This window comes from Corvus moneduloides, chromosome 4 (genome assembly GCF_009650955.1).
Source record: "Corvus moneduloides isolate bCorMon1 chromosome 4, bCorMon1.pri, whole genome shotgun sequence".
NCBI classification, from domain to species: Eukaryota; Metazoa; Chordata; class Aves; order Passeriformes; family Corvidae; genus Corvus; species Corvus moneduloides.
The window spans coordinates 38,303,248-38,320,979 of record NC_045479.1 but is presented as its reverse complement, the minus strand read 5'-3'; the positions used below and the strand labels follow the sequence as shown (position 1 = coordinate 38,320,979).

At 38.9% G+C, this 17,732-nt stretch overlaps 1 protein-coding gene across 1 annotated transcript in view; it reads left to right on the top strand.

Annotated features, from left to right (window-relative positions):
• The window catches only part of TRHDE (thyrotropin releasing hormone degrading enzyme), a 209,869-nt gene that overhangs the window by 122,365 nt on the left and 69,772 nt on the right, over positions 1-17,732 (top strand). Inside the window, exons 8-9 of the mRNA XM_032105718.1 lie at positions 7,572-7,637; positions 10,072-10,259. Of these exons, the coding sequence (XP_031961609.1) occupies positions 7,572-7,637; positions 10,072-10,259 (254 nt within the window). The remainder of the gene's footprint in view (positions 1-7,571; positions 7,638-10,071; positions 10,260-17,732) is intronic.

Here is a 17,732-nt window from a genome sequence, read left to right as displayed (position 1 = left end):
GTAGCTGGAAACTTGCCTGAATACAAATTTTTAATCGGTTTTAGATGCCCGATTTACTTTGTGTTCACAGAGTTGCACTGCAGAAGATTATTTATTGAAAAATCGAGTTCCTTACAGTCATTTGAAGTTTTTCTTCTTTTCTTGTGTTGGAATGAAAATGACAGGGCCATGTTGATTTCAGTTGGCTCATTTCTAATTTACAGTACTGGTTTCTTATCAACAAGCAGCAGGTAGAGCAAAGAAAGCAATCTCATTGACTTAATGATGGCTCTTGCCTCCTTTCTTTTACTAATTTCTCCTGTATCTCAGCCTGCATATAACTGGGCACAGGTCCTGTCTGGATCCTCGAAATGAATGTTATACTCCTAATACCATGGATGAGATACTCTCAACATTGCCCTGATTTTTCTCCCGCAAAATCAATGCTTAAATTCCCATTGGCCCATATAATGCCAGAAATGTCAGTTTTTCTGATCTGATTATTGTTAGCCTGACTGGGAGTATCATGAATTACAAAGGAAAAAGGACAAAGTAAAATGCTATAATTATGTGGTCCATTCAGCATCATTGGCTCCAGAGAAAATGAAGATTTATTTCCATGTGTGGTTCCAGTTTCACTCTTTCTGATTAGTAGTTATAGCTTGCTGTTTAGACATAATGATTTAATTGCAGATATGATATGTTGACTGGTTATTTTCCAGTTGCTGCTGGCTTGTCAGCATTATATCACTGTTGTATGTGAAAAAAGTCTAAATGCACCTTTTGGAAATTAAGGGCTAGAATTTTAACTGGCGTACAGTGATAGGATTCCACCAAGTTCCTTCCCTAGGATTTTATGTGTTGACTGAGATAGTAGCCCCAAGAGAAGGCAAAAAACAGCTGAAGTGAATTTTTACATGATGGCTTTGAAGGATGTTGCACACCTTTAAGGCTTTTTTAAACTTCTTTTTACCTGTTTGTGATTTTGAACTAGAAAATAGCTAAGAAGTTCTTGGTAGTAGACATTTTAAACAGGGTTACACAAAAGTTCATTCAAAGCAGCAGAAGGTGGGAATTATTGGATTAATTAAACCACATTGTAGCCCCATGTGGGCACTTTAAAAACTGAAGTTGAATTTCCTGTTCTTTGGTTCATGATAGAACTTCCATTGTTACTTGAAGTTTCTGAATTTAGTCTCCTTCAGTTCTGAATGCAGTGTCCACACATAAGTTCTAATGAAGGTTAACTAATTCACTGTAGATATTAGGTTATTGATGAGAAATGACAAACCATTACTTAAACATTTGAAAAGAGCATTTGAGCATTGCTTTTAGAGAAACGCACCTGAAAATAAAAGTTTTGTTTCCCTTAAATGTGATGCACTGATAATCTTTCTCTTAACTATATTCTGGAATCACCACTGTGTATATTTCTGTCCAGTATCTTTCATAATACTTGGCACATACTTGGACAGGACACTGGCTTAGGAAACCACTATTCTGTTTTCCTCAGTGCTGCCTCCAGCTGCTTGTTCCATCCATTCATGGCCACGCAGCACCATTTCATTTATACTAGTGGAAGAGTTTGGAGTCTTCCTTGGTAAACCTGATCAAGGAAGGAAGGGTGTTCTTAGTGGGGAATGTTAGGTTCACTTCTATACAGGCCATTTCAGAGGTCTAGTCTGCTAAGCAGCATCACAAACAGGGGGATGGGGCCCAGGAGCAGCAAAGGTTGTGGAACGTGCTTAGTCTGGCTGTACCACCAAAGTGTCATCAAACTGTAGTTCAAAGCAGATACAGAAATGCATTTGATGCTGTGACTGTAAGAGATGTGATAATTTTAGTAGTAGGTAAGGACTATCTACATAGTCAGGCCTGCTATCTGCAGGCATGACTTTCTACTCCTGATATGCTTGCTATTTCAATATAATTTTGATGCTGTTTTTTTCTTATTGTAAGTTGAAATGCATTTTCAGTTAATTAAATTATTGACATGTGAGTAACTTTATTTTTTGTAGGAAGAACACATTTTAAGGCAGTAGGAGGTTAAAGTATAGGAAGAAAATCAACATATTTGATCCTCTGGTAGAAACTGTGATGAAAATATATTCTATGACTCTAGTGTGTTCTGTAGGTTGGCAGTTTCTTACTAGACTGCCTGAAAGCAGTTTTGGGCAATTCTAGTAAAACAGTGTAGAAAGTGAAGCACTTGTTTGGCTTATTTCTCCAGGAAAAACCTGTTTCAGATTTTTTTCTTTGCTGGCTTTGCAGTAGTTCTTTGACAACTGGTCTGATAACAGCTGTTCTTTCAGTTTGGCAGTAGCTCTGCAGCTTGACTCACTGGTACAGATTAATTCTTGACACAAATTGAGTTAATCCCCAACTAATTTGCCTTACACAGTGTTGACCATGACCAGTAAGGTGAATTTACCCACTCCTTATTTTGTATCCTGTTGCTTGTCTGCCTGCCCAGCCAGGAGGGTGGTCACTTCTCTTCCTTAAGGCTGTTTCTCCAGGGTTAGTTGTACAGCTGAAAAATATTGCAAATCTAGTTGGCTGTTTTAGCTTTTCTATTCAGTAGAATACGGGAATCTTCGCTTTTTTGTAGCTTGCTGGTAGTCCTTTACCACTGGTTCTCACTCCCTCTTGTTTGTCACTCACCTTTGCAAACATATTCACTACCCTCTGACTCTTGCGCAAGCTTTTTTATTTGAATGTTAGACGATGTCAATATAATATGTGATAGCAGATTTGATGTTAGCAGTTTGAAGGAAGGGAGGAAAAAGGTGCGTGTTATAGTCAGAGAATCAGCATCTGTCAGATGGTATCTAGTGGCTTAAGATTAAGTATATAAATTTCTAGGAAAACAAACACACTGGATTTGATACCTGGATCCTAGAGCCTGATTTCTACCTGAACTAAATGTTTTTATTTGTAGCTTTAAATCTTCTGTGGTATACAGCAGTCATGTATAAAACCATCAAACAAGAACATATCATAGGCTGAAGGGAGGAGGATGTGCACTGTGGAGTAGGAATGAAATACAAAAAAGGGAGGTAGAGGCAAGTCTGCTTTTCCTGAGCCTTGAGAAAGGAGGAATGTAGCCACAAGAATTCGAGATGAAAATAGTTTGCTACTTTTTCCTCACGCATACAGTGGAATTTTCCAGTTATCTTTAGGAGAAAAATGAAATTATTCAATGTCAATCTGTTTCAGATCTCAGCAACACTCCTGTAAGTCAGGAGCTGTTCCTTCAGCTGATCAATCAACTTCATACAGATTAACCGAGAAAGGAGTTTAGTCCTAGAACTGCTATTTCGGTTTCTGTTTATAGATGTAAAATCTTCCATGAAAGTAAGACACATGTTTGGAGACTTATTCTCCCTTTACACTTGTTTAACCTTTTGGTATTTATCAGTCACTGCCTTTTGTTAGTTGTGAGCATTATCATGTTTGGATAGTAGGGTAGTTCATTTTCTTTGAGACCAAGAGGCTTATTCAATAGGTAATATTGCAAAGAAATGGAAGACTTTTTCCTTTTAAATAATCTTCTTTTCCTAAAAGAACCTAATACAATAAAAGGTCTGCAAGTTTAATCAACACAGCATTACTAAAACCATCTTTCAAAATTCTTTAGCATTTTTCACTGTTCCTACTGCTGTTCAAGCTATCTGCTCCAGTTTTCAAGAAATAATTTCAAAAGCATTGAGCCTTTTAATTCTCTTTTTGGGGGAGATTAAGATTACTGTTTGATAACACATTATACTGTAATCCAAATATGTTGGGATTTTTGGAAAGATCTTATGTTTTGGTTGTTCAGGAAATAGACTTTGTTTTCATGGTATCACAGAGTCAGGATGTTTATTTATTTATTTATTTAATGTTAAGAATTGCTAAGACATGTTAGAAAACTGCATTGCCTGATTAATTTTTTATTGATAGAAGTGAATAGATCATATTCCATTATTCTTTTTGGCAAAGAGTGGCTTCATGTTTTAATGTCAAGATATTAGGAAGAATATTACAAGAGGATGCATGCTGAAAATGTAAACCCAAATGATTACTTTCGGGTGTGTCTTTTTGATTAATTTTCATGTTGAATGACAGTGCCCTAGGGTCTGCGAACTCTCTTCGTACTTTCTCCATGACAATGAAAAAATTTAGAGGCAGCATTACAGTGAAGGAGAATGGAAGAGTTCTAGAAGAGCACTCTTGAGTCTTGAGTTGTTAAAGAGAATTTCATGCCATCTTTTGTGCTCACAGGTACTGTAGGGTTATAGCTGAAAGGAAGGTGGCTAATGCAGATCTTCATGTTCCAGCATACTCCTGTTGATGGAACAGCTTTTGTCGATGATAGACTTGCAAGTTTATGATGGGAAGCAGCCTTGCAGCCAGATGGTTTTGGGCATATGTGTTTATGAGTAAGTGGCTTTAAGTCACTTTGCCTCCTTTGGAGCTGTGCTGAGCACAGCTTAGATTCACACAGCTGTGTTTTCAGTGTCATCCTCCTTTTCCATTCTTTGGCTTGCATCTCTTCTGTTTGCTTTGTTTTTTTCTACTGAATGTACAGGCAAAGGGGTGGTTAATACTCCTGCCCTGGAGAATTACAGTGAATAAGAACATGTATTCTCCCCCTTTGCAAGCTGCTTAAGACTTAGATATGGGTCCCCAGGAGGAAAAATGGATTATATTCCTGCTTGTTTCATCCTTAAAACAGACAAGCAGGGTATGTGTGGATCTTTGGCTCCTATTTTACTACTTCCTGATATGTATTTGATGCTGATATGTCTTTTCTCTTCCTTTTTAAGCTGAATGCCTGTCAGGGAAAGAGAAAGTGAGGCTGATCATCTGGTAATGAAAGTTCAGGCAGGGTCACAGAAACTATTCAAACTACCTATGGAGTCAGCAGCTTGGGGTGGTGGGTATAACTTTGCAGCGGAGCTGGGAGTGGTTGGGTCTGGTGGAGTTCTCAGTATAAAACCTGTTAAGGTCTGGGGTGGGGACACATTCCATATATATCTGTAAAAACATGAGTGGCTTGGGGAAAGTCAAGTGGGGAGCAGTAATGCACTGTGTGTTCTAATGGCAGAAGTAGGAAGCAGCAGATGAAACCGGCAGACAGGCAGGCATTTGGAGCAGGTACCACACAAGAGATCCCTGAAGTGGGAAATGCTCTTTCATAAACTGTTGCAAATGCGAATTTGTATAGGTTAAGAAGCCAACCAGCCAAATTCACAGAAGAGAACTATTAAATGCAAGGATACTAATCTGCTTAGGAATTTTTGTGCCATGAAGTGCTGGATAATGGAAGAGCAGTTGCATGCTTTTCTGGTTTTATACTGTTTCCAGGTGTCTGCTACTGGTTATTGTTGAAAACAATATATGAGGATAGGAGTAGGAGGATATCTGGTGAGACCTGCTTCAGAAGCCTCTGGCTCTTGTGCCTCTGGAAAGTGCACTCAGATTTGAGAATGCAATGTAGATGTACTATTGAAAGTCTATTTTGATACATGCTGTCACTTAGGACTGCTTTTTGTGTAAGTGTATGTTTGATAACACTCCTAGTTTTATGCTGTGTTTATGGTCTCGATGCAACTTTCATGGAATAATGACAAAATTGATGATTAAGTTGTATGGTACCAGGATTGTACCAAGATGTTGTCTTTCTTGCTGTATTTTCTTATTTCATGGTAAAGGTTAGGATTCCTTTTGTTTTTCTTTGTGACATAAACATGTTAGATTGGACGATAATAATTTTTTAACTGAGTGACAAGCCACATTTAAACCTCCCAATCTATGTATTGGGAGGAAAAAACCCAAACAAAACCAAACCCAAAAGAAAAGGGCAGAAGCATTTAATCTCTTTGCAGTCTTTCCGAACACAAAGTGTGAAAGTCAGTAATGGTAGATTGGTAAACAGGGTTATTGCCGGGATGAAATCCTCAAGTGTTCCACCCATTTTATTTTGCTCTGATGATTCTGAAAGCATCTCTCAGAGGGACCAATGTATGCAGCATTTTCTAGTACTGCTTAAAATGCGGGTTGTATATTTGTTGTCATTTATTTACCTTGTCCCACTTTTGTTTATTCCTATTTTAGCTTTCTAATTTGCAATTCAACTTCTTTAGCTTTGGAAGCTATTGAATGTTTCATTGTGCCTTAAATGATTCTGTATTTTTAGGCAAAATGGATGCACACTGTGCTATAGGTGTGGCCTATATAATATTGTCTTTTTTCTGATTTAGTCTCATGACATTGTTAAGACTCAGCACTGCATTTACAGAGTCAGTGTTCTATTTAGCCTTCGTAGTCTGTGATTAAATGGGAGTTGTTGCTTGTTTTACTATGAGTTGGCTGACAAAAGCTAAATCTGTCACAGGTGCTACAATTTTTGTATCAGAAAATTTGCTTTCCAAATTCTAATTATTCCCAAAGTATCTTACTTCACACAAAACATACAGTCAGCAAATTTGTCCCAGTTTTATCATTGTGCAGTAAATTAAGGTTTGTCTTCTACCATTGTGTAAAGTGAAGATGGTAGAAATTCAGTTGTAGGAGAACAAGTTGATGTACAACCTCCGATCTGTTTTTTTCACTTAATTCTCCTAATCAAATGCTTGAAATGTATGTTATTCAAATAATCACTGCTGAATTTCACTTTTGTAACTGAATGAGCTGTTGTCAAGGGACATGGGATGGTGGGAAACAACAATGTTGTCTTTCCAGAAGTCATTAAAAAAAGGAAGTATTTTATGCCTGAAAGACCTAGACCCAAGCTGGTCATATGCTTAAACTATTAGTTTGGGAAGTTATTTTAATATGATGAAAGCTTTTGAGGAATTATCTTTCCAGTTGTTATGGGAGAAGAATGGACCTTCAGTTATTGGAACTGTGGGAGAATAAGTGAAAGCTTTCAGTTTATAACCTCCTCAGACTCTGAGTCACGTATGGTGTGAAAACACACACGTAGGTACCTGTGCACAAGCACGGAGTTGGGTTCCTGGCACTTCCTCCACTGCTCCCTGTTGTGGAGAGCCTTTGTGATAACCTGTTACAACCTTAGTTGCCAGTATGATGTATTTTGACATTGAAGGGCCAGGATCTCCCTAGATAAGAGTTTGAAGTTCAGATATTCTATTGCTCAGTTAAATCTTCTGTAATGAATCCAACTGGCATCCAAGTGAACAAATTTTTGACACTAGACAAAGCAGAATGACCTGCTAAAATAGCAACTGGAACTGTGTTTCAGCAGCTTCTCCTTTTGTTGCCAAGAATTACCTAGGAACCCTTTCTAAGGTTAGATGTATATTCTAAATATATATCTTCAAAATACTTAAATTATAGAATGACTTACACAGAAAAGGAAGAGCATTGAATGTTGTAAGTGAAATTTTTAGCAATAATTTTTGCATTGCAAACTAGCTTAAGGAACTGTTTATTTATTCCCGTAGGATGAACATACTGTATATTTCTAGATTTCTAACAAATGCAAGCATTGATGTGATTTAAATTCTAATAGCAGTGATGCACAGCTCTAGTCGTTTGGCTTGTGTATAGTAATACTGATTTGTATTTTTATTTTATTTCTGTAGGACTATTTAACCATTCACAAGTATGGCAATGCAGCCAGAAATGATCTCTGGAACACATTGTCAAAGGTAAAATGCTTTAATCTGTTGCACTGAGGGAGAAACAGGAATTTGCTATGGTATTTTTCTTGGTGAGATTGGGAGTGAATAGTGCTTATTGAGTTCTTCAAACCACAGAGCAAATATAAAAACTGATGCAAAGAAATTCCATTTGAGTTAACCTAGTGGCAACATTAAAAATATGAGTTCTGCAGCATTTCTATTCTTTGTTATGTTAGAATATATTCTCCTGCATGTGCTGTGTCACTGATGTGCATTGAAAGATACCTCATGAAATCTGCTATCATTTGACTTCAGTGGCAGCACACTGAGACCCATAAGCTGGAAAGCACATGAAAGTGCCAAGCTTTGGCATTTCCATCATGTGTGTTTGTGATTTTGTATGGAGTTAAGATTTTTGCAAAGGACAAAACTATTACAGCTTTAAAGTTTGGTGTAAACAGAGAACTATTTACTGTAACATTTGGCATGCTGTAGAGACTTACATTTGTATATCCAGGCTTGGCTTGAGTTCTAGAGCCTGGTCTAGGGCTCCATAATGGCAGACTATAATTTTTGTAAGATGAGCGAAGCATGCCTGAATTTCTCCTCTGTGGGACTAGTCGGAGCTAGTCTGAATCTTCTCCGGAAATACAGACAGAGTGCAAGGCAAGGTAGAGTACAGTCCGAGAGTTTTGGCACAAGTACCAGTTCAAGCCATACAAAATGTGACAATCTAGTTGTAACTATTGACACCAAAGCTAGGATTCAGCTGGAGGCCAAGACATCTTCATTTATCTAGACAAGCAGGTATATACATTTAAACTAGGTGTCTGAGATCCAGTTGTTCTCACTTTCAGTTGCCCATTCACAGACTTTTAACAGCTTTTATCTTAATTTATCCTACCTGGCTTTCAGCTGCCACATGAGAAGCATGTCTGTTGTAGGTAGACCAGTTCTGAAAGAATGTGTTGAATATTTTAGGACATGTCATTTGACACTAGGTGAATAGGAACAACTGGAGTGCCAGAAATCTAGTGAATTTAGTCAGCAGAGCATAGAGAGTAATTCAGTTGACTAGCCACTACATGATTATCTTATAATAAGCCTGAACCACTGACTGTTGACTAGAGACTTGAGATAGTTCAAATACAGGCAACTAGTGCCAGATTAGGTGCAGTAGGATGTTCAAGACATTCAGGTGTGTCTAATCAATATAGCATAAGATATATGGCAAAATCTGTGCTCTTTTGGAGTGGCAGGTAAAGGTCAAATGACATTAGTCACCTGCATGTGGGCAACTGAATGGAGTACTATATCTGTACTGACTGCTAATGAGAGTTGAGACATGTAACGTACAGTCAGGATTTTAAATCTATGTCTTCATCTGTAGCTGAATGTCACTGCAAGAATCTTTCTTGCCTTCCTGTGTTAAAGCCTCTGGGACACTTCTGGGCAATGGGAGGTCAGAGGAATGAATGTTGTCTTGAAAGAACAGCAGAATCCACAGCTGATAACGTAGAACAAAACTGAGACTGTATTTTGGTCCATAACCACTATAGCTACACTGTATGCTCATATATACTGTTGCAGCTAATAATTCTGTTTGCCTCAGCTGTAAATGCACTTGTTGCCAGCCCCTTTGTTCCTAATGCAGTGCAATTGCAGCTTCAGTTCTGAAGACATCTTCTGCTTGTATTCATCAGAGGTTGCTCAGTCTGTGATCTTGATCTGTTCGACAGCTGGGAGCATGTCTGTCGCTGAAGAACAAATGATGCCTCTTTCTCCTCATATCCAGTCTCATCTCCCATGATGCCATAGTATCTCTTTGTGTTTCAGATGAAAATCCACTTGTAAAAGAGCATTTTTATTGACACATGGAATCAAATACGAACACATTAATCCTCCATGTGTTGTGACAGGTGCAGTTTATGAAGCAAGAGGGGAAAGCTTGGTATACATAGCCTCACTTTGGACGTAATGGACAGTGTTTTCAAATAATTACTCACTTGATTTTTAGAAAAGAGAAACTATATTTTTAGAAATTAAGGCCCTTCAAATATGCCTTATTGTAGGTGCCTAGATCAACTAACACTGGGTCTCTTTTAACCTTAGCTGGTTAAGAATAGCTACCCAGTATTTCTGTGGCTCTTGTTAAAATCCTGTAAAACAGGTTATTTCTTCTGTTACAGCAGAAGTACTTGAAGGATGTAGGAAACATGACTTTCTGACTGTCACTCCTCTCTCTTGTCAAGATAACTCAATGTTTATTTTTAAGATACACAGAGGCTTAAGTTCAGTTACGTAGAGTGTGTTCATTGGGTGTAAGTGTGTGTGTGTGTCTGCACATGCACATGATGGTTATTTTAACCTCCAAAACCAGTTATGATCCCAGGGACAAAACAAAAGTTGTATGTGTTGATACTGCTTCAGTGTATTGAAACTTTCCTTTCTTTTCTTCAAGGCTTTAAAAAGGGTTGGAAAATCTGTAAATATCCAAGAGGTAATGGATCAGTGGACACTACAGATGGGTTATCCTGTTATCACTATCTTGGGAAATGAAACTACAGACAACATCATAGTCATCTCCCAAGAGCGTTTTGTTTATGATAGTGATGCTAAACCCAAGGACCCTGCCCGTGGGGACAACAGGTACTTGTATTTCTCAATTACTATCTTTCAAGAAGCTGTAGTTGTTTAAGAAATTGTTTTATGTGTGTATTTTTATGAAAATGGCTTTTTAGAAATCTGAGCTTTGCTTGGGATACATAGCATGTGGCAATGCTTTAATTTGAACTGTAGTAAAGTTGAGACTAATTAAAAGAATTGAAAAAAAAAAGCCCATTTGAATCCTGACAGTTCTCTGTGGCAGTGTCTTGCATCACTTGTCTGTTTCCTCTCCTTTCCTTTTGATTTTGTCACACTCAATGAAGTAATTTGGAATGCGGTTGGAAGGCCTGATACTTTAAGAAATTCTTTGGAGTGGACCTCTCTACGCTTATACATTGAGTAGGCAGATGTAAATGTTTGTCAGCTACAGCCCTTGCTTGACTTAGGAAGCAGTCAGGAGCTGAACTGGACCTCTGTAGAAGGCACGGGGTTCCAGCTGTTTCATTTTTGGTGCCAGCTGAACTGGTCATATGGGAGCTGTTAAACTGGCTGAAATGAGCATCTCTGTCTCTGCCCCTTTTCCATTTCTTAGATTGCTTTGTTCCTGCTCCCAGCTGACTCTATATGCTTCATTCATCCCAGAGACAAGCTGCCATTCCTGGCTGATCTGGGGAATCCTCTTTGTTTCAAGCCGTTTTGTCATCCTATTTTAAGGCCAAGAATAGCTGTTGCTAGCTGATGCTAGAGAAAGTCAAGATAGCCTTTGAAATTTCTGTGTTGACCTGTTCATGCTCAGTGTGAAAGAGGGCAACTATTAACCTGGAATATTCTGTGTTTGTCCAACAGATTTAAGTTTTTAAAAAGGTAAAATTTAATACAAAATTTTGATTGACATGGCTGGAGCTTGTAGAATATTCCTGTTGAGGAAGGCCTAAAATTATAGTAACATGTATTGGAAAGTGTTTAAAAGTTCATTATCCTTTTTTAGAATGTGAATACTATGGAACTCAAACATGACACAGAGTAAATAGTTGTTTTTCTGGCTGTATTGGAACAACTTAACAGGTTATTAAGCATCTGTCTATGTTCTGGGCTGAAATTAGTTCCTTTGTGAAAAAGAGATAAAACAACTGAATGTGGTCTGTTGAAAGTGTTCATGACTCACAGCTCAGTGCAGGAGGAGAGAGATTCTCCCTTATTCTCTTGAAAATTTCTTTTGTGCAAATGTATATATGTGTAATGTAATGTGAGTGGATTTTACTACTCAGAAGAACAGCGATTCTTGAGTTTTTTGATTTATAAAACAGATATGTTAAACCTTCTAAGTACTGTAGAGACTTTCTTAAATAGATTTTCTAGATATTCATTATTGATTGAAGTAACTGCTGCTGTAATTTATGAGTAAAGACTACTGGGTGTGTAAATGACACCAGGGTGATATGGTGAGTTGACTCTGGGTGGATGCCAGGTGCCCACCAAAGCTGCTCTATCACTGCCGCCCTCAGCTGTGCTGGGGAGAGAAAATATGTTGAAAGGCGCATGAGTTGAGATAAGGACAGGGAGAGATCACTGACCAGGTACTATCATGGGAAAAACAGACTCAACTTGGGGGGGGTGTGGGGGAGGAAAATTATTAACAATCAAATCAGAGAAAGGTACTGCATAAATAAACAAAAATCTTAAAACAGTTTTCCCGCATCTCTCCCTCTTTCCAGGCTTAACTTCACTCCTGATTTTCTCTACCTTGTTCCTCCCCAGCAGTGCAGGGGTACAGAAATGGAGCCTGCAGTCAGTTCATCACACGTTTCTGCTGTCCCTTCCTCCTCAGGCTCCTCACACTCTTCCCTTGCTACAGCATGGGGTCCCTCCCACAGGAGACAGTCCTCCCCAACCTGCTCCATCATGCGTCTTTCCCACTGTCTGCAGTTCTTCACAAACTGCTCCAGTGCGGGTCCTTCTGCTTCAGGGTGCAGTCCTTCAGGACCAGGCTGCTCCAGTGTCCCCTGTGGGGTCACGAGTCCTGCCAGGACCCTGCTCCAGCCTGGGCTTCCCATGGAATCATAGACTCTTTCAGACCTCCACCTGCTCCAGTGTGGGGTCCTCCACAGGCTGCAGCTGGATCTCTGCTCCTCTGTGAACCTCCATGGGCTGCAGGGTCACATCCTGCCTCACCATGGCCTGCAGGGGAATCTCTGCTCTGGTGCCTGGAGCGCCTCCTGCCCCTCCTTCTGCACTGACCTCAGTGTCTTCAGGACTGTTTCTCTCGCATAGTCTCCTTTCTCCAACTGCTTTTTCCCAGCAGTTTTTTCCCCACATTACCTCAGAAGTGTTACCATAGTGACGGATGGGCTTGGGTCTCCTGGAGCTGGCATTGGCTCTGCTCAATATGGGGCAAGCTTCTGTCAGCTTCTCACAGAAGCCACCCCTGTAACACCCATGCTACTGAAACCTTGTCATACAAAGCCAATACAGGTGAGAATTAGACTTACTTTTATTTTCATGCATGACATTAATTTGTAATTCAAACTGTCTGTTATCATATGTTGAATAGCAGAGTTCTACACGAGGACAAATTCTCCTGGGTTTCTTAGGAGTTTTTGTTGACAGATTTTATCACAATTCTTGTTTCTAAACATTGGAAATAAGATTTAGTGCTAGAAAGAGCACAGAGAAATATTTCCACGTGAGCCATGCCAGGAATTTAGTATCTTAACAGGCAGTACAATACATATATGTATCTCCTTTGGCAAGTCTCTTTGCCCTTCTCTTCCCGCTTTGGATTGTTTTTTTCTGTGCTTCCATGTCCTTTTAAGCAGAAACGGGAAAGAAACCCCTTGCCTAAGGAAAGCTTTACAGATGGGTTGTTTACTCCAGCCAGTTAGCAGATAGAGCTAATTTGCCTCTGCCCAGTTGAAGTTGTTTGAAAGCCATGTTGTGTAAGTATAAATACCAAAGAACAGAAGCCATATACATTTAGCAAAAGGTGAAACTTACCTATGCCATTCACTTTTCAAAAATCGTCTTTCAACTTATATTAGTCTTATGGCTTAGTTATAAATTGGTATCTGAGTGTTATAACACTGACCATGCAATTTATTCATACACTGCCCACAGGCGCATGGCTGTGTATGCACAATGGCCATGTGTCATTAATGTCCTTTCATACCATCAAATTAAGTAAAAAAACAAGGTTGAGATACTGAAAATAAATGTAATCTTTTAGCTGGGAATGACCTAGATATTTTTCAGTTGTTTGGTTTTTTCTTTTTTTTTTTCTACTGCTCAAGTGACTATTGTTTCAGTTGTTGTGAAAGCAGTAGACAGGGAAAATCACATTAGCGTGTGGTCATTTGATAATTCGAGATGCATTACTCTGCCTTGGTTTTTAATATTGAAAGAGCTGAACTTTGTATTACCTGACACAGTTTTTCTACAGGTTCACCAAGAGTGGTGGTAGCACTGTTGGGCAGCGCAATGTTCTGGCTCGTTCTCTCGTTCTGTGGGTGGCTTTGGTCAGGAAGTTGGCAAGGGTTTGCTGATGTCTGGTGATGATGTATATATATATGTACATATATATATACATATATATATATATGTATATATATATGTACATATATATATATATATATATATATGATCAGCAAATCAGCATGCCAGCTTTGGGGGTATTACAGATCAGTGGCCTAATTCACAGTCCAATAAAGTTGGTGCTTACCTCCCCTGCATGAGCGGTGAATTTAGGCATTGGACGCATGGCTCCTTGGGGAACCATAATAGGCACTGTAAATAACAGAGAGCAAATGGTATTTATGCCACATTTGAGGCCATGCTCTTGCAGGGCAGGCAACATTGGCTTCCTTAGGGTAGTTTATCTATGGGTTAATTGTGATGATCATTCTATACACCATAAGAAGCAGAGCTGCACAAAACACAGAAAAATGTTCAGGTCCAGGCATTTCCAGGAGTTTATCATCTAAACAGACAACACAGTACATACTGGAAGGCTCCAGGGAAGGCTCTTAAAGCATCCATCTGCCCTGTAGTCTTTAGTTATCCAAAGGTGGGGCTGAAGTTTGGTATGGCACAGCAATAAATGTCAATTCTATTGCCTTCAAAATGATGAGGAGTTTAAATTTTTGGTTCAGATGCTGTCTAGGCAAATTTAACTTTGCCTTACTGTAGAAAGAGTCACTTCAGAGTAGGTCTTTCAAAGGTATCTACTACATAAGAAATGTAAATAAAGAGGCAACTGAATATTTCAGAACCATTCCAGTTTTATAAAATGTCTGTGCTTTGTTTTATGCTGTGTATTTATGCAGCAATTAACTGTTAAGAATAAAATGTGAAGCTGCATATTTAATTTTAACTCTGAAACCATGTAGAGGAAGATAGAAGCAGCAAGCAGATTTTTCTAAGTGATAAAGGGTAAAAGTGGAAATTGTTGATACCTTTGGCAGTGGTTGATGCCTCGTCCATTACTATAAGTGTCTTTAATTCTTCTGCAGAAGAGAATGATTACATATAGTTGATTTTCCAATCTCCTGTATATTTGCGCTCCTTGTCATTATACCTGTAGAAAAAAGTGTTTCAAGAGCCATACATATACCAACTGTGTTTTATTTCTGCGCATACAATCGACATTTATTTCTGTGCATAAGCTGTAACATTTGGACTGAAATTATAGAAGGTATACAGTTTCACTTCTTTGTACACTGAACATAGAGTTTGCTTGACACTTATGCCTTCACATGATCCATAGTTCTCATTTTATAAGAAAATAAAACTAACAGTGACAAACACTGTTTCTAGAAATGTCATTCCTTAGAAGGGCCACAATCACCGGCTTTGATTTGAGTGCCAAAGCTTGTGGTTGGTATAATGTTTCAGTAGCAGTTTCAGCTTACGCAAGCAAAACTTTAAAACTTCTATTATAACTGTATAATTCATATTCTATGCCCGTATAACAGCCCTTTAGTTAAATGTAGGTTTGGTCCTGGACTCCTGTGTACCCCTGTGAGAATAGATTATGCCCTTATATTATAAGGCTCCAAGGGAGAAGGTGATATTCTATCTGACAGGGTTCAGTGGGTTTCCCTGCTTACAGAAAATGATGATTTTAAGGCACTAGTCTCATCCATCATTACAAAACGGCTCACAGATATGACAAAAAGTCTTATGAAAAATAATCTGTGGTCTAGACAATAAACTAACCAGTTTTGATGAAATCCATAAACCTTTTATATACTATATTGAATAGCAGACCAAAGCTTTCTGGTTGTGGGTGTGTTTTGCCCTCTAAAGATATACAGAGCTTGTCTCTGCAAAAGTGGAGAAATAACCTTTCCAATGTTATCAAAATAATTAAGTTAATGTTGCTGGGATAATATTCATTTATACAGTGTTCTTATCATGCATGCAGTTTCCATAGCTAATCTTTGCTTGTTCATGATAATATCCTAAAGGAGAATGTCTTGCTAGGCGCTGAACACAGCTAGCTGTAAGGAAGGAGAAAAACAGGAAGATGAACAGATCGGGCTGTGGACAAGATATGCATACATGCTGTAGTGTGGTAATGCTCTGTGCCTGTCTCCGTGTAGCTAAACTGAGGAAAATTCAGTTGGACAGTGCAAGCCATGGACACGACCAGCAAAACCAGAGCTGTACAGACCCATGGGTCTAACACCCTGTAGTAATTGTGACAGCTGAAAGGCTTTACAGTGGACTGCAGAGCTGCTCAGCAGTCACACCACTTCAAGATGAATGATTAACTGCAGAATTTATTTCCCTTCAAGTCTCTTCTGAATTTCCTAGACAAAGATCATTTATTTATTCAGGCTTTGCAGAAAAAGGACTGTGCTTGTCCCTTTACTGACAATTATTTTCATAGTAAAAGCATAACTATGTTTGGATATTGCCGTGTGTATTCTTTCTTAGCTGTATAGCATTATTACTTAAGCAGTGGTGGGGAACTTACTCTGTCCACTTATCAGCTAAGGAGCTGGTTAAACACAAACCAAAATGTTAGGAGCACAAGGGGAATGCTGATTAGTATCTTTGCTATGTTCTTAGAGCAATTGTGGATTAATGTAGCATATGTAGTATTAATTATGTAATAAAAAGAACCATAATATGGACAAATATTGTTCCATAAACCGAGGAAAGAGAGCTAACAAAATATAAATAGAAAAAAAAATGCTCATTTACCTCCCTGTCTCTGAGAAATATCCTCTCATCTTCCATTTTCTCAGGTCCTTTGAGTGTTTTCTTGTTATGCCTTTCATCTTTACTATACCTGAAACATTGCGCCTGTATCAGTGCTTCTACCAGAAACAGCTATTGTGTTGCTACCCAGGGAGTAGATGTGGTACCCCTAGTTCATCTGGACTGACCTAAATGTCTCTATATCAGCTATAACAATGATGAAGGGAACAGGCTCCAGGAAAGAAAGGTACCAGTGTATTAGACACAGAGGAAATGGAATTAACAGGAATGAGATGAAAAAATGAAGAGTCCTTAGTGGATCACAGAACTGTGTGTGAACACTGCCAGATATTGATTTAACTATTTTTTTTAGCTGATCAAGCAGGGACTTGAAAATACTTGTTCTTGCAGAAGAGTGAGAAAGCGCGGGGTGCTCCTTCTCTTGAAATGCACACTGGAGGAGAGGGCAGCTCTATGACACCAATAGCTCTTGTCCTTTGATGTGCATAAGGACAGTCCTTAACCCCAGCAGCATGAGAGAGGACAGTGCTGTGCTGGGTGCTGCTTCTCCATAGGAACAGGCAGAGGGGCTGCCTCTGTGAGTGACCTGGAGAAAGCCTGCCTGCCATGGGCACATGATGGAACAGTGCCTTTGCTGTGTTTACTAGCCCAGCCCTTGTGCTGTTCTCTCCCTGTTGCAATAGGGTTTTTTTTTCTGTAAAAGGCACTAGAAAGTCGTGTTTCTTTTGTCTTGCTTTTTCATTTTTAGAGGCTTTTCTGATTGTTGCATTTTTAAAAAAATCAGAATAGGAAATACTCTTCAAATCTCTTCCAGTACATATCTGTGCTGGTGTCTGCAGCAAGATTTTGCTGCTAGCAAAGGCTGCAGAAATGCCAGATATAATTTAGGACTTTATTTCCAAAACCATTTCTTCTATTTGCAAGAAGTTCTTCTCACTGGGAAACTTCCAGGACCCTATGGTGTGCAGTATATGGGCAACTTTCAGTGTTAGAATTTGCAGAATACTAAAGAAGACAAAATTAGTGTATTGTATCATTGCTTCCTGTGTGGTGGCAGCAATAGATAGAAGTTAGGCTGAAAGAGAAAAGTTGGTGTTGTATTTTATTGTCACTGCAGAATGTGCCACTTTCCTCATCTTATTTGCTAACACTAACTCTCAGGAATTGCTAGATACCCAATCTAGTTAATTGACTCACATTAATTAAATCAATTTCATGCTGAGGAAAGGAGCATGTACTTGAGGGCAGCGCTGTGTTTTAATATAGAGTGAAGTCTTCAGGAGGTGAAGAGGG